Here is an 18,203-nt window from a genome sequence, read left to right as displayed (position 1 = left end):
GGGGCCACAATAGGGAATCCAAGTTTTACATTGAAATATATAGGAAAAATTTTCAAAAATTTTCTCCTCAAGAACCTCTTGGCCAGTAAAGCTGAAACTTATATGGAAACATCCTAGGGTAGTGTAGATTTTAAATTGTTAAAATCGTGATCCCCGTGGGTAGGGCGGGGCCACAATAGGTATTACAAAAAGATCATCTGGTGAGGAACAGCAGGGCCAAAGTTATTCAGGTGAGCGTTGTGGCCCATGGGCCTCTTGTTAAATGATACCACCAAATTTTCACTAATTATTGATTATTTCTTCTTGAAAGAAGGTGTGGCCCCTCATTTGAACAAACTTGAATCCCTTTACCCGAGGATCCTTTATGGCAAGGTTAGATGAAATTGGCCAAGTGGTTCTAGAAAAGAAGTCAAAAATGTGAAAAGTATACAGACAGACAGATGGACGACAGACAAAATGTGATGAGAAAACCAGAAAAGCTCAAGTGAGCTAAAAACTTATAATCACAAGTACTTGGAAAGAGTTACAGTATTTGAAAAGCAGTTTTTTTTAGCTCAACTGAGCTGAAAGCTAAAGTGAGCTTTTCTGATCACATTTTGTCTGTAGTCTGTCCGTCCGTCTCTCTGTCTGTCAACTTTTCACATTTTCGACTTCTTCTCCAGAACCACTGGGCCAATTTCAACCAAACTTGCCACAAAGCATCCTTGAGCGAAGGGGATTCAAGTTTCTTCAAATGAAGGGCCACGCCCTCTTTCAAGGGGAGATAATAAAGAATTGGTGAAAAATTAATAGCATCTTTTAAAAATCTTCTTCTCAAGAACCACAGGGCCAGGAAAGATGAAACTCATGTGGAAGCATCCACAGGTAGTGTAGATTCAATTTTGTTCAAATCATGTCCCCTGGGGGTAGGGCGGGGCCACAATGGAGGATCAAAGTTTTACATAGAAATATATAGGAAAAATCTTTAAAAATCTTCTTCTCAAGAAGAGCAAAGCCACGATGAGTCATATTTATATGAAAGCATCCTCAGGTAGTGTAGATTCAAATTTATTCAAATCATGACCCCCAGGGGTAGGGTGGGGCCACAATGGAGGATCAAAGTTTTACATAGAAATATATAGGAAAAATTTTAAAAATCTTCTTCTCAGGAACAGCAAAGCCCTGATTGATCACATTGATATGGAAGCATCATCAGGTAGTGTAGATTCTATTTTCTTCAAATCATGACCTCTGGGGGTAGATTGGCGCCACAATTGAGGATCAAAGTCTGAAATAGAAATATATAGGAAAATATCTTCTTCTGAAGAGCTGCAAAGCAATGATTAGTTATTTTGATATGGAAGCATCATCAGGTAGTGTAGGTCTTTATTCAAGTTTCTTCAAATGAAGGGTCACGCCCTCTTTCAAGGGGAGATAATAAAGAATTGGTGAAAAATTAATAGCATCTTTTAAAAATCTTCTTCTCAAGAACCACAGGGCCAGGAAAGATGAAACTCATGTGGAAGCATCCACAGGTAGTGTAGATTCAATTTTGTTCAAATCATGTCCCCTGGGGGTAGGGCGGGGCCACAATGGAGGATCAAAGTTTTACATAGAAATATATAGGAAAAATCTTTAAAAATCTTCTTCTCAAGAAGAGCAAAGCCACGATGAGTCATATTTATATGAAAGCATCCTCAGGTAGTGTAGATTCAAATTTATTCAAATCATGACCCCCAGGGGTAGGGTGGGGCCACAATGGAGGATCAAAGTTTTACATAGAAATATATAGGAAAAATTTTAAAAATCTTCTTCTCAGGAACAGCAAAGCCCTGATTGATCACATTGATATGGAAGCATCATCAGGTAGTGTAGATTCTATTTTCTTCAAATCATGACCTCTGGGGGTAGAGTGGCGCCACAATGGAGGATCAAAGTCTGAAATAGAAATATATAGGAAAATATCTTCTTCTGAAGAGCTGCAAAGCAATGATTAGTTATTTTGATATGGAAGCATCATCAGGTAGTGTAGGTCTTTATTCAAGTTTCTTCAAATGAAGGGTCACGCCCTCTTTCAAGGGGAGATAATAAAGAATTGGTGAAAAATTAATAGCATCTTTTAAAAATCTTCTTCTCAAGAACCACAGGGCCAGGAAAGATGAAACTCATGTGGAAGCATCCACAGGTAGTGTAGATTCAATTTTATTCAAATCATGACCCCCAGGGGTAGGGCGGGGCCACAATGGAGGATCAAAGTTTTACATAGAAATATATAAGAAAAATTTTAAAAATCATCTTCTCAGGAACAGCAAAGCCCTGATTGATCACATTGATATGGAAGCATCATCAGGTAGTGTAGATTATCCCTTGGATAGGGAGGAGCCACAATAGGGGATCATCAGGAAGTTTAAAATTCACCCCCCCCCCCCCCCCCCCCCCGGCTAATCTTTTCAATACTGAACTGATTTGTGCTTTTGCCTAGCTAATGTGCTCAGGTGAGTGATGTGGCCCATGGGCCTCTTGCCTCTTGTTTTTTCATGCATTGTTTTCAGAAGCTGAAAATGTATTCCATGTCACCATAGTATGACTTTTATCCATGTTAAAAAACTGCACATTTCAGAAAACAGTTTGATAATAAATAGTTATTCAAGGTGTTTTGAGTAGCAAAATAAAGCTAAACTTGTATAGCTAATTCAACCACAGAACTTAATCAATTTTAAGATGCACAACCTTTTCAACTCTTAATCATTCTTAAAATATTTATATCATCATTTCTGATTCAAGGGAGAACTAGAGATATGACCAGAAGTATATATATGTCTGACTAATAAACATGTACATGTATATTGTGTTTGTTTGCTGTTAAATGTCCCTCTTGAGAATTTTTCACTCATATGGAGACACTGCCATTTGAAAATAATGATGACAAGTCAGAAGTGAGGTTAACATTCAAGGAGTTTTTCAACAATAAAGACATGCAGAGATTACTCCTTCCCCTTGCCCCTTCCCCTTCACAGACCCCCTTTTGTTCATGCATGCAAACTAGTACTTTGTTTTGACATAAAAAAAATGTAAATATATACAAATAGTTTAATGGTGCATCTCTCTGAATGATTTTCATTCCTAATTCTAGGAGGGTGGACTGACCCAAAGTCATGAATGGAATGTCAAGCAATCTAAATTATCATTGATGCACTTTTAAATTTGATGCAGGTAATATTGTGAACATTTCCAGTTCAAGAGAGTGGGGATTGCCTCCAGAGGTTCATAACATTTAATACCATTAGATGTGCATAATAACACATAATAACAATAATGTGAAATTCGTCTGTTGTGGCATCCAATGATCTTTGATCCTTTTTAAACTTTAACCTAACTATTTGCATTTCAGGTTATTTTACCCCAGTCTATACCTAAACTTGTACTTACCAACTGTCATAGGTACTGTCAACTTCATGAAATATAATCCAATTAAAACACACAATGAATTAATTCCTACTGATATAGGCCTATGAATCATATATGTACACCATGTGCAATCCAAATGATAATGGTAAAACTAGTACTAGTAGGGTGACACAAGTCTAATGTGATGTAGAAATTTTCAAAAAGGTGTACACATGATTGTATAGTACAAGGACAAATTTTACATTATCATTAAAAACGATGTTTTAACATAACTTTAATTGCTATCTATGCCTATTTCCAAAAACAGGCAAATTGTGTGTGGGGGGGGGGAGGGGGGGACAAAATTGATTGGGTGTGGCTTTTTGAGCAGGTTTTTGCCTACCCAAATACTGAAAATACCGATTTGTTCAATTCTGAAAGTTGAGATCTAAGTTCATCAAAAATGCTTTGCACTAAAATAATATTATTTGTTGTTGAGAAAATAAATGTAAAAAGTTCCAATTATGGGCCAAAAATTTATATCCCCCCTTTTATCAAAACCTAATTATATAATTTACATCATTAATTAAATTCTGTAATTTCAGACTGGTAATGAATTAAGTATATGAAATGCGTATAAGAGGCTCATGGGTCACATGGTCACCTGAGCATTTTATGCTCGATTTGACAAATACATGTTCTGTGTAAATTATAGAATTATTTTGGCTTTTTCCTTGGTTATCCCAATATGAAAGGGTGTGCATTTAGAGGCAAACACCCTAGTGCGGGTATTACTGTCTTATGACAGCATCTAGTTCATTATGAAAATATTAATTTTATATGTACTGATTTCAATTTTTTTTTGATAGGTTACTCACCATTTGCAGTATCCACCAAATACAACAGCAGTTTACTCGTACTTTGAAAGCAGAGGAGGAAAATTTCCATCCACTGTATTCTTTGGTTTGCAGTATATCATTAAGAAGTGGTTAACTGGTCAAGTTGTTACGAAGGAAAAAATAACAGAAGCAAAAGAAGTTTACCACTTACACTTTGGTGAAGACTATTTCAATGAAGCTGGATGGAATTATATTCTTGAGGTATGTAAGATTTCACAGTGAAATGTATTGCACGGGTGTTATATTAGACAGTTTCCACTATATATATAAAGGATATGCAATGTTTTGTAGTATGATATGGAATTTCTACAACCACTTCCCTTGATAAATTAAAGTCCAGGCATTTTGACATCATAGACAGCTGCTTTTTAAAAAAAAATTGAACTTGTAAATTAATTTGCCTTAGTTGTCTTGGTCATCGTTGTAAATTTTTTCACATTTTCATCTTCTCCTCCAGAACCACTAGGCCAATTTCAACCAAACTTGGCACAAAGTATCCCTGGGCAAAGGGGATTCAAGTTTGTTAAAATGAAGGGCTACACCCTTTTCTAAGGGGAGATAAATAAAAAAAAATAGAGAATGAGCTAAATCCATGAAGGGGATAAATTGGTCCAGTCATCAAAATAAGTTAAACTTTCTCACATAATACTCTATGATTTGTATGTTGTAAAACATTTTATTTTTAAAGAATATCTTTTTGGGTTTTCTTTTTACAGTTGTTCAAGTTAAGCATTGTTTTCCTAATCAATACTATCACGTCCTTACATTGACGTTATATACTTTAACGTCGTGATGTTGACATTTTGCATAAGAAAGTAACAAATTAATGGAATAAAGATATAGGCTCTTCTTCAAATTTTTAGGAAAATTTTACTATGAATTTTTCAAGAAGTTCTTAAAACTTTTGGTTTATTTTTTAATTAAAGCTATTTGTACTCTAAAGAAATGCAAAATTTTTATTATATACAGTACCCGCATCGTTATTCTTTACAATTCTATCGTGTCCTATCGTGCGTTTATCCTATCGTATCGTGCGTGTATCCTGTCGTATCGTGCGTGTATCCTATCGTATCCTATCGTATCGTGTTTTCCGTTTATCAGGTTTTGCGTTTTCTATCGTGTTTTCCGTTTATCAGGTTTTGCGTTTATCGTGAAGATCGTTTATCAGGTTCTATCGTGTATCGTGTTTTGCGTTTATCGTGTGCGTTCGGAAACCCTCGCTTTTTATCTTTACCTTGAAAAGAAACACCCGAGATATCTCGAGTTCATCTTTCGTTTTGTTAATTTATTTAGGATTAATCTAACTGTTGAACAAAAAGAGAAATTAATACTCTAACTCTGGTATATTTTTTAAAGAAAATAAATAAATAAATAAACGTCAAGTACCGTCACCAATCAGAGAGCATAAATCAAAAGTCAAATTCTATTTTTGTACATGAAATAATCGATCTACTATTTGAGTCATTCGGTTTTTTTTTTAAATTTGTCGATATGTAAGAAATATTTTTGTCAAAGATAGAAATATTATAATCCCTTTACACAGTCAGAGTCACAAAAGCGAGACCTTTATTAACTTTGTTTTGATAATTATAGAAACATAAAACATTAGGTATGTGTGCAAAAAATAAATTATGAATAAAAAAAATATCAGTATCTTTATTAAGGCTATCCTTTTTATCAATAACGGAAACATAAATTCTATGCGCGCAAGTTTTGTTGTTCCTTTGTATTATTATTTTTCTCTGATAAGTATATATTATAATATAGATGTTTGCCATTCATATTTAACTACTGCATTTAGAAGATGTAAAAAATAAATAAATAAATAAACAAAACCACTCAAATTTTTATTATACATCTTACCTACTTCGGAGCGGAGATGAAGTAATATATACCGTAACTTAGTGACACGTGGAAGCGCTCCCGTGACAAGAGAACTGACACCTACCTGCCTAATCAGTACACTGTCATCTTGTCAAGTCAAGACGCCCTCCCCTTTCCCCTACATGACCGGCCCGTGTGTATTCAACGTAGACATACCTGAACTCTAGCTCTCACCTGGTGTCAAGTATTTACCTTGAACCCTACTGGGTTTCAATGAAATGCATCTACTTATTTTCTGGATATTGTTCATAATTTTTATGAACAACACTTAATTATCAATTAAAGATTTTATACTAAGAAAATTGGTAAATGTACACTTCCGTTATAGATTAAGAATTGAATAATTGAATCAAATAAAATATAGGTGAGGTTTGTCCTCCAAACTCCGTTGATTTAGTTCATTTGTATATTTTTATGTAATTTTTATAGGTTTACAGTCATAAACATGATTGGTGTGATCAAATAAAAAAATGCGCTTGCGGTACTTCTGGATCTTAGGGTTTTCTGTGTTGTCTGTCGTTGTTACATGTAAAGGCGTCTCAAAGACACATGAAAAAAAAATCGCCTGGTTCTGCGGTGATACACAAGACTGGTAAATACCTTGTATTTAATTTTATTCGTGTTTAATGATTGCGTATAATACGTGACCATATTGAAGAAGTCAATATATATTTTTATTTTATTTTATTATTATTTTTTTTTTTGGCTTTTTGAATCGGATTTTTTGGGGGAGGGGGGGGGATGGACTCCCCCTTCCCCGCTGACTGTGCCTCAAATGGGGTTAAGACTTTCATAATTTACAAAGTTTTGTCTAATTTTGCCGATGTCGTCCTATATAAGATAAGTTTTGTAACAATTATTACAAAGTCTAATAGCAATAATTGACAATTATTCAATCCGAAAATCCACTTGTCAAATTGTGGAAATTGATTTATTATTAATTTTTGTGTGTGTGTTCTAATATGTTGTAAACAAGTGTACGTAACCATTCAATGTTATTTAATACAAAGTTTAAGTACCCAATAAATATATTCATATACATTGTAAGCTTAGTTTACACGTACCTATAGTAGATACAAATTCTGTTATTGTAAATGCTTATAACACAAGCACGCTAAGAAAGCAATATCATTTCTTTGGGGGCGGCTGGGGGGAGGGGGGTGGGGTCTAAAAAGAAATGTTTTGAAAAGCAAACAAAAATGGCTAAAGGCATTATTATTGTGGATCGGCAATATTATATCAGCATTATATTACTACTCTATAATACACGTGCTGGTACACTGTAACATTTTTTTTTATTTATACGACTGCATGCTCCCTTCTAGCTTAATCTTAAAGGCCTATAAAAATACCAAAATAAATACAAAAGAATGGAAATGCGATATTTTTTCGGATAATAGATGATGACAGATCTAGTGACGTTTATTAATTTTATTAAATTCGATTTTTTTCGCAGGTCTCCTTTCTCATTTATACATATACAATGTATGTACTTGGAATGTACTTGGAATATGTAAATAATTTCTATGTGCACGGGATACATGTATGTGTGACATATATATTTATATATATTCACAGTCCAGTGCACGGTCTGTCTCAATGCAACTAGCAATTTCAGCAATTCAAAAACGTAAAAAAAAAAATAATTAATTTATATAAAATATAAAATTAATCAAATTCGCAAAAACTTGTAGGAGAAAGCATTAACCTTAAAATAATTATAACAATAATTTTTCAATCCCCCCCCAAATTATGACTAATATTTTTTTTGTAAGATTTGAATTATTAAATACAAACTATTAAAGGCGATTTTGGATACTTCGCAGACTTCTAGCAAAAGATATTGAATCCAAATATTTCATTTTTTATTTACAAGTTTTTCTGTAAAAATAATCAATGTTTGTTATGAATTTCATAAGGTTTTATTTGTTAAAATAATGAATATATTTATAGCGTTTCGTGAATTTATTGCACTTGGGCGTAAAACTTCGCTTGTCTACGGACTCAAAATTCAAATTTAACGATTCGAAGGAATTTCGACATTTGTATAATTACATAACAAAAAAAAATCGCCTAATTTCCATCATAGAGTGGAATTATTCTTAAAATAATTACAGTTGGAATTTGATGACGATCAATTTTATTGACAAAAACACCATATCTTTTACAAAGCATACTTACTTTAAAATGTTTTATCATGACAAATTTAAAATGTTTTATCATTTCGATTTGCGGCTTTGTAAGTAATTAAAATTATCATACTATAGTATATCAAAAAGAAAACTTTTCGTCTTGTCAAAAAACGTTTCGTATTTTGAAACAATCCTATCAGGTTTTGCGTTTATCCTATCGTGAAGATCGTTTATCAGGTCTATCGTGTTTTGCGTTTATCGTGTTTTGCGTTTATCCTATCGTGCGTGTATCCTGTCCTATCGTGCGTGTATCCTATCGTATCGTGCGTGTATCCTATCGTATCGTGCGTGTATCCTATCGTATCGTGTATCCTGTAAAGAATAACGATGCGGGTACTGTACAACAGGATGTCTGGTAAAATCGTAGATGCATGTAACACAATTTAAATGAAAATAAGGAACAACAAACACAACGTGTTAATCTATCATATTTGAGTAATACTGAATTTATTGTAGTAAAATATAGACTATAGAAGCCATGGATAAGGATTTTATCATTCTTAAATGTGTTATTGTATGGTCCTACGGCGTACAAACAAAAAGTAGACATTTTATTAGAGAGTACACAAGTAACTTTAAGACCAACTTACTTGCATCATTATTGATATTGGGATGCACACTAACTAGAAAAAGATTTGGTTTGAAATTTGCCTTTCCAGTGAATAACACTAGATGAAAACCCACTCAAGTTTGGGGAGTTTACTTATACCACTATTGACAAAACAATTCTAATTCTACTGAAGGTGAATTACAGGCATATAGCAGGAAGAAATACTGCATTCAAAATCCTGCAGTTAGTTTGGAGCAGAAGTAGCTAACACCCTCCTTTTGTTTTTGTAAAGACTTGAAAAATACCAATTTCATGAATTGATGTTATCTCTTTACATGTTAAAAACTTCACTTGATAGCTGTTGTATGTACATACTGTCATATTGTACTTGATACCTGTTGTATGTACATACTGTCATATTGTACTTGATACCTGTTGTATGTACATACTGTCATATTGTACTTTGATTGCTGTTTCCATCTTTGACAAGGATAATAATTGATGATGATTGAACAATATTTTATGGACTTATCATAAGCTGTGGCAGTGCACTTTATTTAACATGATACTGGATACATAATTTTTGGAAAATAAAATTTAAAGGAAAGAAGTTTCTTTAGAAAGCACTAATTAAGATATTTTATTTGCAGCACCACAATGGTTGTCTTCCTGTGAGAATAAGAGCAGTCCCAGAGGGATCTGTTGTGCCTTACAAAAATGTTCTTTTTACTGTGGAAAACACAGACCCAAAATGCTTCTGGCTGACAAATTATCTAGAGGTACATTTACAATATTATACTGAAAAGTCAGTCTAAAGTTTCTCTTTGTCGGAGCTTAAAACCTTCCTTAAGATAAGAGATGGAGAGTAAACAAACATTGAGGGACATAAAAAAAACTAGGCAGATTAATGTTTATGATTTAATTTTTAAAAAAATTTCTCCTTGATATTTAGAAGACAAAAACTTGTATTTAAATGTACTTAAATATTCATTTATGTTGATCAAAGTTCTTCTTCTGCAGACACTCCTTGTGCAAGTATGGTATCCTATGACTGTTGCTACAAATTCAAGATACCAAAAAGAAACAATTGCAAGCTATTTACATGAAACAGCTGACAGTCTGGATTCCCTTCCATTTAAACTTCATGACTTTGGATTCCGTGGTTCAACGTCAGTTGAGGTAAGCAGGGTGTGATTTACATATGTATCTAGGGTTGGACACTGGTGTTTTAAGTAAGGATTTCCCCCATTAGTTAGTCCCCCCCCCCCCCCCCAATTCTATTGAAGGGGGTGAGAAATCCTACTCTAGAGCAGACTTTTCATGGGGGAATTCTATTCTAGAGTGATTTTGAGCTCTAGTGGTCAGAGACTAGAAGAAAGTAAGGTGTACATCATCCATCTGTCTGTATCCTTTATATATCCTCAAGTGGTTTTCATTAAAGAAATGACCATCATAGAAAAACATTTGTTACTTTTGACCACTTTTACTGTGACATGATAACTCTGATAGATGTAACACATACATAATTATAAGAGTGATTCCTTCCTTTATGTACTGCATTGCTGTACTAAGTACACTTGTCTCTATCCTTTGACCATCCTTATGGACCCCTCTCTGACTTTATCAGTTTTCTAGTTTCATATAATTTTAATGCAGTTGAGTTGATTGTACACAACTAAATCATTTGAGTACTTTCAAAAAAAATATAACAAGATTGATTGATTACCATTTAACGAGGTTCGCTCCTGAGCTTTTCAGCAGATTTTTATCCTAACCTATATTTCAAAAATTCTGCATAATGTTCTAATTCTAACAATAAATTTGGATTCTACAATGCCAGTTGCGGAAGGTTTTTTAGAAGGAAAAAGATCATTTTTCTCTTTCGAAGTATTTAAAGTATGTTAAGTTTGGATTCCTATTTTTACGTGCAGTCTTCACACATACAGTCCCTGAAACGTTCTACTTTCCCATTTTTCCGTTCGTTCACCGTTCGTTCACCGTTTGTTCAGCGTGCATTCACCGTTCGTTCACCGTGCGTTCACCGTTCACTCTCCGTTCACAGTTTTGCATTCAGCGTTCACCGTGCGCTTGCGTTCACCATTCACAAAGCGTTCAGCGTTCGCTCTTCATTCGTTCACTTTGCGTTCACCTTGCGTTCACCGTTCACTTATTGTTCAGTCTTTATTGTCATTCGGAACTCCGAAGTGAATGGACTTATCTTTTTTAGCTCACCTGAGCCGAAGGCTCAAGTGAGCTTTTCTGATCAAAATTTGTCCGTTGTCTGTCGTCGGCGGCGTCGTCGTCGGCGTCGTTGTTGTCGTAAACTTTTCACATTTTCATCTTCTTCTCCAGAACTACTGGGCCAATTTCAATCAAACTTGGCACAAAGTATCCTTGGGTGAAGGGGTTTCAAGTTTGTTCAAATGAAGGGCCACGCCCTCCTCCAAGGGGAGATAATTACGAAATAACAAAAAATTAATGGCATTATTGAAAAATCTTCTTCTCAAGAACCAGTGGGCCAGGAAAGATGAAACTCATGTGGAATTATTGTCAGGTAGTGTAGATTCAAATTTGTTCAAATCATGACCCCCGGGGATAGGGTGGGGCCACAATGGACGATCAAAGTTTTACATAGGAATATATAGGAAAAATCTTCAAAAATCTTCTTCTCAAGAACAGCAAAGCTATGATTGGTCATATTTATATGGAAGCATCCTCAGGTGGTGTAGATTCAAGTTTGTTCAAATCATGACCCCTGGGGGTAGGGTGGGGCCACAATGGACGATCAATGTTTAACATAGGTATACATAGGAAAAATCTTCAAAAATCTTCTTCTCAAGAACAGCAAAGCTATGATTGGTCATATTTATTTGGAAGCATCCTCATATAGTGTAGATTCAAGTTTGTACAAATCTTGACCCCCGGGGATAGGGTGGGTCCACAATGGACGATCAAAGTTTTACATAGGAATATATAGGAAAAATCTTCAAAAATCTTCTTCTCAAGAACAGCAAAGCTATGATTGGTCATATTTATATGGAAGCATCCTCTGGTGTTGTAGATTCAAGTTTGTTCAAATCATGACCCCGGGGGTAGGGTGGGGCCAAAATGGACGATCAGTTTAACATACATGTAGGTGTACATAGGAAAAATCTTCAAAAATCTTCTTCTCAAGAACAACAAAGCTATGATTGGTCATATTTATTTGGAAGCATCCTCAGGTGGTGTAGATTCAAGTTTGTTCAAATCATGACCCCCGGGGGTTGGGTGGGGCCACATTGGACGATCAAAGTTTTACATAGGAATATATAGGAAAAATCTTCAAAAATCTTTTTCTCAAGAACAGCAAAGCTATTATTGGTCATATTTATATGGAAGCATCCTCAGGTGGTGTAGATTCAAGTTTGTTCAAATCATGACCCCCGGGGGTAGGGCAGGGCCACAATGAACGATCAAAGTTTTACGTAGGAATATATAGGAAAAATCTTTAAAAATCTCAAGAACAGCAGAGCCACGGTTTTTCATATTTATACGGAAGCATCCTCATATAGTGTAGATTCAAGTTTGTTCAAATCATGACCCCCCCCCCCCCCCACTCCCTTTTTAGGGGTAGGTTGGGACCACTTATGCATTTAAGCTTTTCAATACTAAACTGATTTTTCCTTTTTTCCTAGCCACAGTGCTCAGGTGAGCGATGTGGACCTTGGGCCTCTTGTTTAAGTAAGGATTTACAAATTTAATAATTAACATATCGTGTTGAAAGAAATAATTATCTACAATATTTAAGGTCTTCCGTCTTCAGCGGAAGACCTTACTGTTATTCTTAGGTTTCTTTTCCACTATTTTTATTAGGGTCTTCCGTCTTCAACGGAAGACCCTTCTATTATTCTTCGGTTTCTTTTTCACCTTTATTAGGGTCTTCCGTCTTCAGCGGAAGACCCTCCTATTATTCTTCGGTTTCTTTTTCACCTTTATTATTATTTTTATTCTTTTTTCTTCTTACAAAATTTGTGCAGACGATTTCTCGGAGATGGCTTGTTTGATTATATTCAAATTTTCATGGTAGATGCGTTGTCGTCTGAAGTTAATTCCGGCAATTTCGTTAAGAGATATTTATTTCCGGTGGGAAGTTAATGCCCTTTTATTAAAATTCAGAGGACCTCCTTGTCTGTGATGGAACTAAAAAACGGCTTAAGCAAGAGCGCTGAAATTTTCAGTGATGATAGAGGACATGTTGCCATTTTGCACCTGGGTTTGAATATTTTCCGGAAGTGCTTAGTATGGAAGCACGGTAGGGGTCGAAATTTAGGACACGAATCATGAATGAATTTTTGAGACATTTTGTATCATATCTTTTAAAGTATAATTATTTTGTTAAATCATACTGAACAATATTTGTGCAAATGTTTATCTCAACAATTTCCAACAATATATTATGATATTCACATCATATGTTACATAATTAGGGGCCATTAGGGACCAGAATGCTAAATCTTTGACGCTTTATATCTCAAAAGTGGGAAATATTTTGATAAGCAATATTGAACAAAAGATGTTCAAAATAATGTTCTGAACAATACGCAACCTTTCATTTTTTGCTAAACGTCCCCATTAAGGAGTTGAAGGGCCGGCCCCTAAATATTTCTTTTGCAAATATCTCAGAAACGAAAAAGAATTTCTGACTAGTTGTTGAACAAAAAGTGTTCAAAATCATGAGAGCTTTAAAGTGATATAAAGAAAAAGGGGCTGGCCCATCATAATAGGGGCTGAAAGGGGCCGAAAGTCTTTGAACAATAACTCTTTAACGATCAATATTTTGTAATGCATTACTGAAGCAAAAATGTTTATCTCAACAATTTACAACTATATATTACAATATACATATCATATGCTACATTTATTTTGATAAGCAATATTGAACAAAAGATGTTCAAAATAATGTTCTAAACAATATGCAACCTTTCATTTTTTGCTAAACGTCCCCATTAAGGAGTTGAAGGGCCGGCCCCTAAATATTTCTTTTGCATATATCCTGGAAACGAAAAAGAATTTCTGAATAGTTGTTGAACAAAAAGTGTTCAAAATCATAAGAGCTTTAAGGTGATATCAAGAAAAAGGGACTGGCCCCTCAAAATCGGGGCCGAGAGGGGCCGAAAGTCTTTCATCAATAACTCTTAAACGATCAGTATTTTGTAATACACTACTAAGGCAAAATAGATCATCTTCATACTCCTTAACTATATAACGTGTTGTCATCATATGTTACGTTATAAGTGGACATTAGGGACATTAGCAGAATGCAAAATCTTTGACGCTTTATATCTCAAAAGTGGGAAATATTTTGATAAGCATTATTGAATAAAAGATGTTCACAATATTGTTCTGAACAGTATGTTACCTTTCAACTTTTGCTAAAAAGAGGGCCCGGCCCCTAGTATTTCTTTTGCATATATTTTGGAAATGAAAAAGAATTTTAGAATAGTTGTTTTACAAAAAGTGTTCAAAATCATAAGAGCTGTAAGAAGATATGAAGAAAATAGGGCTGACCCCTCAAAATAGGGGCCAAAATGGACCGAAAATATTTAATCTATAATCTTTAATGATCAATATTTTGTTAAAGATTACTGAAGCAAAATTGCTCCTTTTAACAATTTATTTATATCATTATATTTGAACGAAAGTCTCAGACAAATTCTGATCTCATCTTATCAAAAATCGGACGGAAGACCCATTCGTTGCTCGCAACGAGATCGCATCTAGTTATTATTATTAAGGTCTTCCGTTCCAACGGAAGACCTTCTGCTGATTCTGATGGTTAAGATTATTATTCTTTTTTTTTTTCTTCTTTTTCCTAGACGCCAACTTTGAGACCTCATATCTCGCTCATTTCTCAACGGATTTTGCTCAAATTTGCAGAGTTTATAGACGTTACAAAACTCTATCAGAATGCTGTTAAACAGTTCAAAAAGTCACTTCCGCTTTTGAGTTATTGCCCTTTAAATGAAAATTTATTAGGCTTCATTTCCAGACAAAGGCTCCGAGACTACAAAAGCTGGAGCAGAAATTCTACCGAATTTAGATAATAGAAGGATTGAAGTTGTGCACATCGGTTTTTGTTTTTCGATTTCTGTATTCAAAATGGCGCTAATAAGGGGTCAAAATTTAGAATGCCTAAAAGAGCGAAAATTTAGGCATATTTTCCTTTGTATCTTTAAAACTAAAAATATTTTGATAAGACATGTAGAATAAAAGTTGTGCACAATTTCAAGGCCTTTCATTTGACACCACTAAAAAGGGACTGGCCCCTCAAATTAGGGATCTGGGGCCCTTTAAAGTTTTTGCTTTATAGCTCAAAAACGGTAAATATTTCGAAATGGCTGTCGTTAAAAAAGTTGTTCTTTAACATCTTATTGATTTCATGAAAATGTTATTTTGTTCGAGTCTTGTTTTTTAAATGCGCTAGAAGCTTGACCCATATACAGGTAACTGTTTTCATTCAGCAAGTAAACGAGAGCTCTTCATGCGTGTAACTAAAATAAACTTACTATAAATAATAAATCTGGCTACATTAGATGTTAATATTCTTTAGAATAAGGTTCTTAAAGTGTTTTGTGCTTTATTTCCAAGTTATTCTTTGACAACTTTTCGTTTTATTTCATTTTTTTCAAAGTCGAATAAACCAGTCTACTAAAAAAAGGGGAAAAAAGATAACCCTTTCTTCTTATCATATAAAAACAAACAATATACTTGAGAAAATAAAACATAACTTTGAAGCATAGACTATTTACAGCCATTAAGTGTGCGCCTTTTACATTCACCTTGTGTGTTTACAATTATGTAACACCTCCTTCGATAGCGCGTGGCAAAGGAGGTCACCGGGGATCAATCGGCGTGTGTGATCCAGCGACCTAGTCATACACAAAACAAATCATAGAATGGCCATTCCAAATTCATTTTGTAAACTAAGTCATGAGTGGATAAATATGTTGAATTTTTTAGATTATTTCATAATATCTTTGATTAAATCGCTAGTGTATTTTATTTAATATTTTATTCGCTGAATTACAGGAAAGTTGCATAGTTATTTTTATAAACAATTTATTTCTCGATATCGAGTTAATTGTCTGTTTTATTCATAATAAAATTCAAAATATGTAACCTTGATTAATTCCTACTATTAATGGAACTTTTGAAACTTAAGTGTACATGTATGTAATCTAATATATGTTCTTTTGTCGATGCCCTTAAAATGTACAACTGTATATATACAAAGCGCCCCAAATATATGCATATCGAGCGTATGGAAATACAAAATCCCACATTCACACGCGCCTCCAAAATATGTAGAATGAGACATACATGCGTAACTGTATTTGAATATTACAAATTTATTAGACACCTAACCTTGAACAAATTATTTTTTTTTACTAAACTTGTTATTGTATGCGAACAAAATGCTAAACATGTAATTATTTATAGGTTCCCATTATTTTTTCTGATAATCAAAACACATTTATCAGCTCTCTTAAGGTTTTACGGATACATACAATGTACACGCATGCAAGTACAGAACATGCACGTTTTATAAGTGCATATGCAAGAGCGCCCCAAATATATGCATATCGAGCGTTTGAAATTCAGAAAAATTCTAAATCCCAAGTCTTTTTTTCCCCATTATCTTTGCAATAAAATATCGGTTAAACTGAAATGATTTTATTGATTTACAGCATATATTAAAGTCAATTATAGGTCCGCTGAGTTGATCATGAGTTGTTTTCATAACGGGTAGTCCTCCTGGCCAGTCATCGTCACGGTTTGTAACATCGTAATTACACAGGTAAATACTAAGATGTCAATCCATATATTTTCCATAAGAAATGAATTACCGGGAGATGTCTCGTTTTCTCTGATCATATATTAATTGACAGCTTTTATGAACAGCTGTTAAAACACAGGCCTTTGTAAACCGGTAAATCACAAAAAAGAAAAATCCGAGACAAAAAACAGAAAATATAAATGTCTCTGGAAATAACATTGCCTTTAGATAACTAAAATAAATTAATGTCCGCCGATTTTTGAATTAATCTGAACATTCATTGACGTGTACCTGTACAAGCAGTGTGTATATCTTTATGAAGCCTTCGTCTAAACGAACAATATAATAAATCTTGAATGAATTAACTAACCCCTCAGTACACACACATTCTCCTACACTTGAAATCAAATCAAAATCAGATCTTTTTTACGGCCCGAAATTCTGATAGTCGCTGTATTTCTAATCTGATTGACTATACATGTACAGTACAGGCAACGCGGATCCCGTATTTCCCGCGCCCTGTCGCGGTATAAACACAGCGCGGGATTTGGCCAGGTAAGACAGGTAAACCGCGTTCCCTCCACGGGAAATTCATCACCTACCTGTCCCCGCCGCGGTTAAATCATCAATCAACTAGTATCGTAAACAAACGGGAGTTATCTCCCCGAACAGGAATTTTGCGAAATTCCCTCTTAAAAAAAAACAAATTAAAATCCCGCAGTGTATGTATATTTATGAAAGTATTTTCTTTTATTTCGCAAAAGATGAAAATAATGAACGAACAAAAAAAAATTGTAAAGCAGAATATATTTAATCGTTATTTTTTTTTTTTATTTTATTTATTATTATTAATTTTGTTAAGTTATATATCAATACTAAAGCGACATCTTTTTTTAAATAGTATCAAGAAAAATATTTATAAGCTGAGTCATTTGAGAGTTTAACGTGACAAATTTTAAAGTCGGAAATATTAGTTCTAATAACTTCTCTTTTCAAATTATATGCGAACTGCAATGTTACATACACGTGCTAAACAATAGTCAGTGCGAGTTCTGATTAACAGTTTTCAGCATTCCTATGAGGAAAAAAATATATCTATATATTGTTCATGTTTTTTTTTTTTACCAAATTTAGAACATTATAATTCATTTAAATAATTTCAATTTACTGTATTAATGTGCAAGCATTTCCCTGAAATTGTCGAATGACCGGAAAGCTGTAATATCCGATGGTGAGCGTTTGCAGTGAGTGGGCGCGTGAACGTTATAAAAGATATCAATAAAATATAATTTTTTTTTCTCACGATATTTACTTCTTTTGTAAACAGTGGTTTGTTTTTAATTTAAACATTTCTCCAATTACAGAAGATGGAATGTGCATGGTGATGAACTTCAGAAAACAATTAAAAAGGGGGGGGGGGGTATATCACTAAAACTTATTATTCTCAATAATACTCAAGAAAAGTATCAATGCCAAGTTTACTTGAATAAATTCTG

General features: G+C 34.1%; 1 protein-coding gene across 1 annotated transcript in view; it reads left to right on the top strand.

Annotated features, from left to right (window-relative positions):
- Positions 1 to 18,203, top strand: part of LOC133195815 (nicotinamide phosphoribosyltransferase-like) — a 112,472-nt gene that overhangs the window by 10,193 nt on the left and 84,076 nt on the right. The window contains exons 2-4 of the mRNA XM_061331766.1: positions 4,236 to 4,466; positions 9,542 to 9,670; positions 9,912 to 10,070. Of these exons, the coding sequence (XP_061187750.1) occupies positions 4,236 to 4,466; positions 9,542 to 9,670; positions 9,912 to 10,070 (519 nt within the window). The remainder of the gene's footprint in view (positions 1 to 4,235; positions 4,467 to 9,541; positions 9,671 to 9,911; positions 10,071 to 18,203) is intronic.

Source organism: Saccostrea echinata, unplaced genomic scaffold (assembly GCF_033153115.1).
Source record: "Saccostrea echinata isolate AGI-Se365-2 ecotype Australia unplaced genomic scaffold, CSIRO_AGI_Sech_v1 ptg000029l, whole genome shotgun sequence".
In the NCBI taxonomy this organism is placed as follows: domain Eukaryota; kingdom Metazoa; phylum Mollusca; class Bivalvia; order Ostreida; family Ostreidae; genus Saccostrea; species Saccostrea echinata.
The sequence above is the reverse complement of the archived record's forward strand: the minus strand, read 5'-3'. Positions and strand labels throughout refer to the sequence as shown.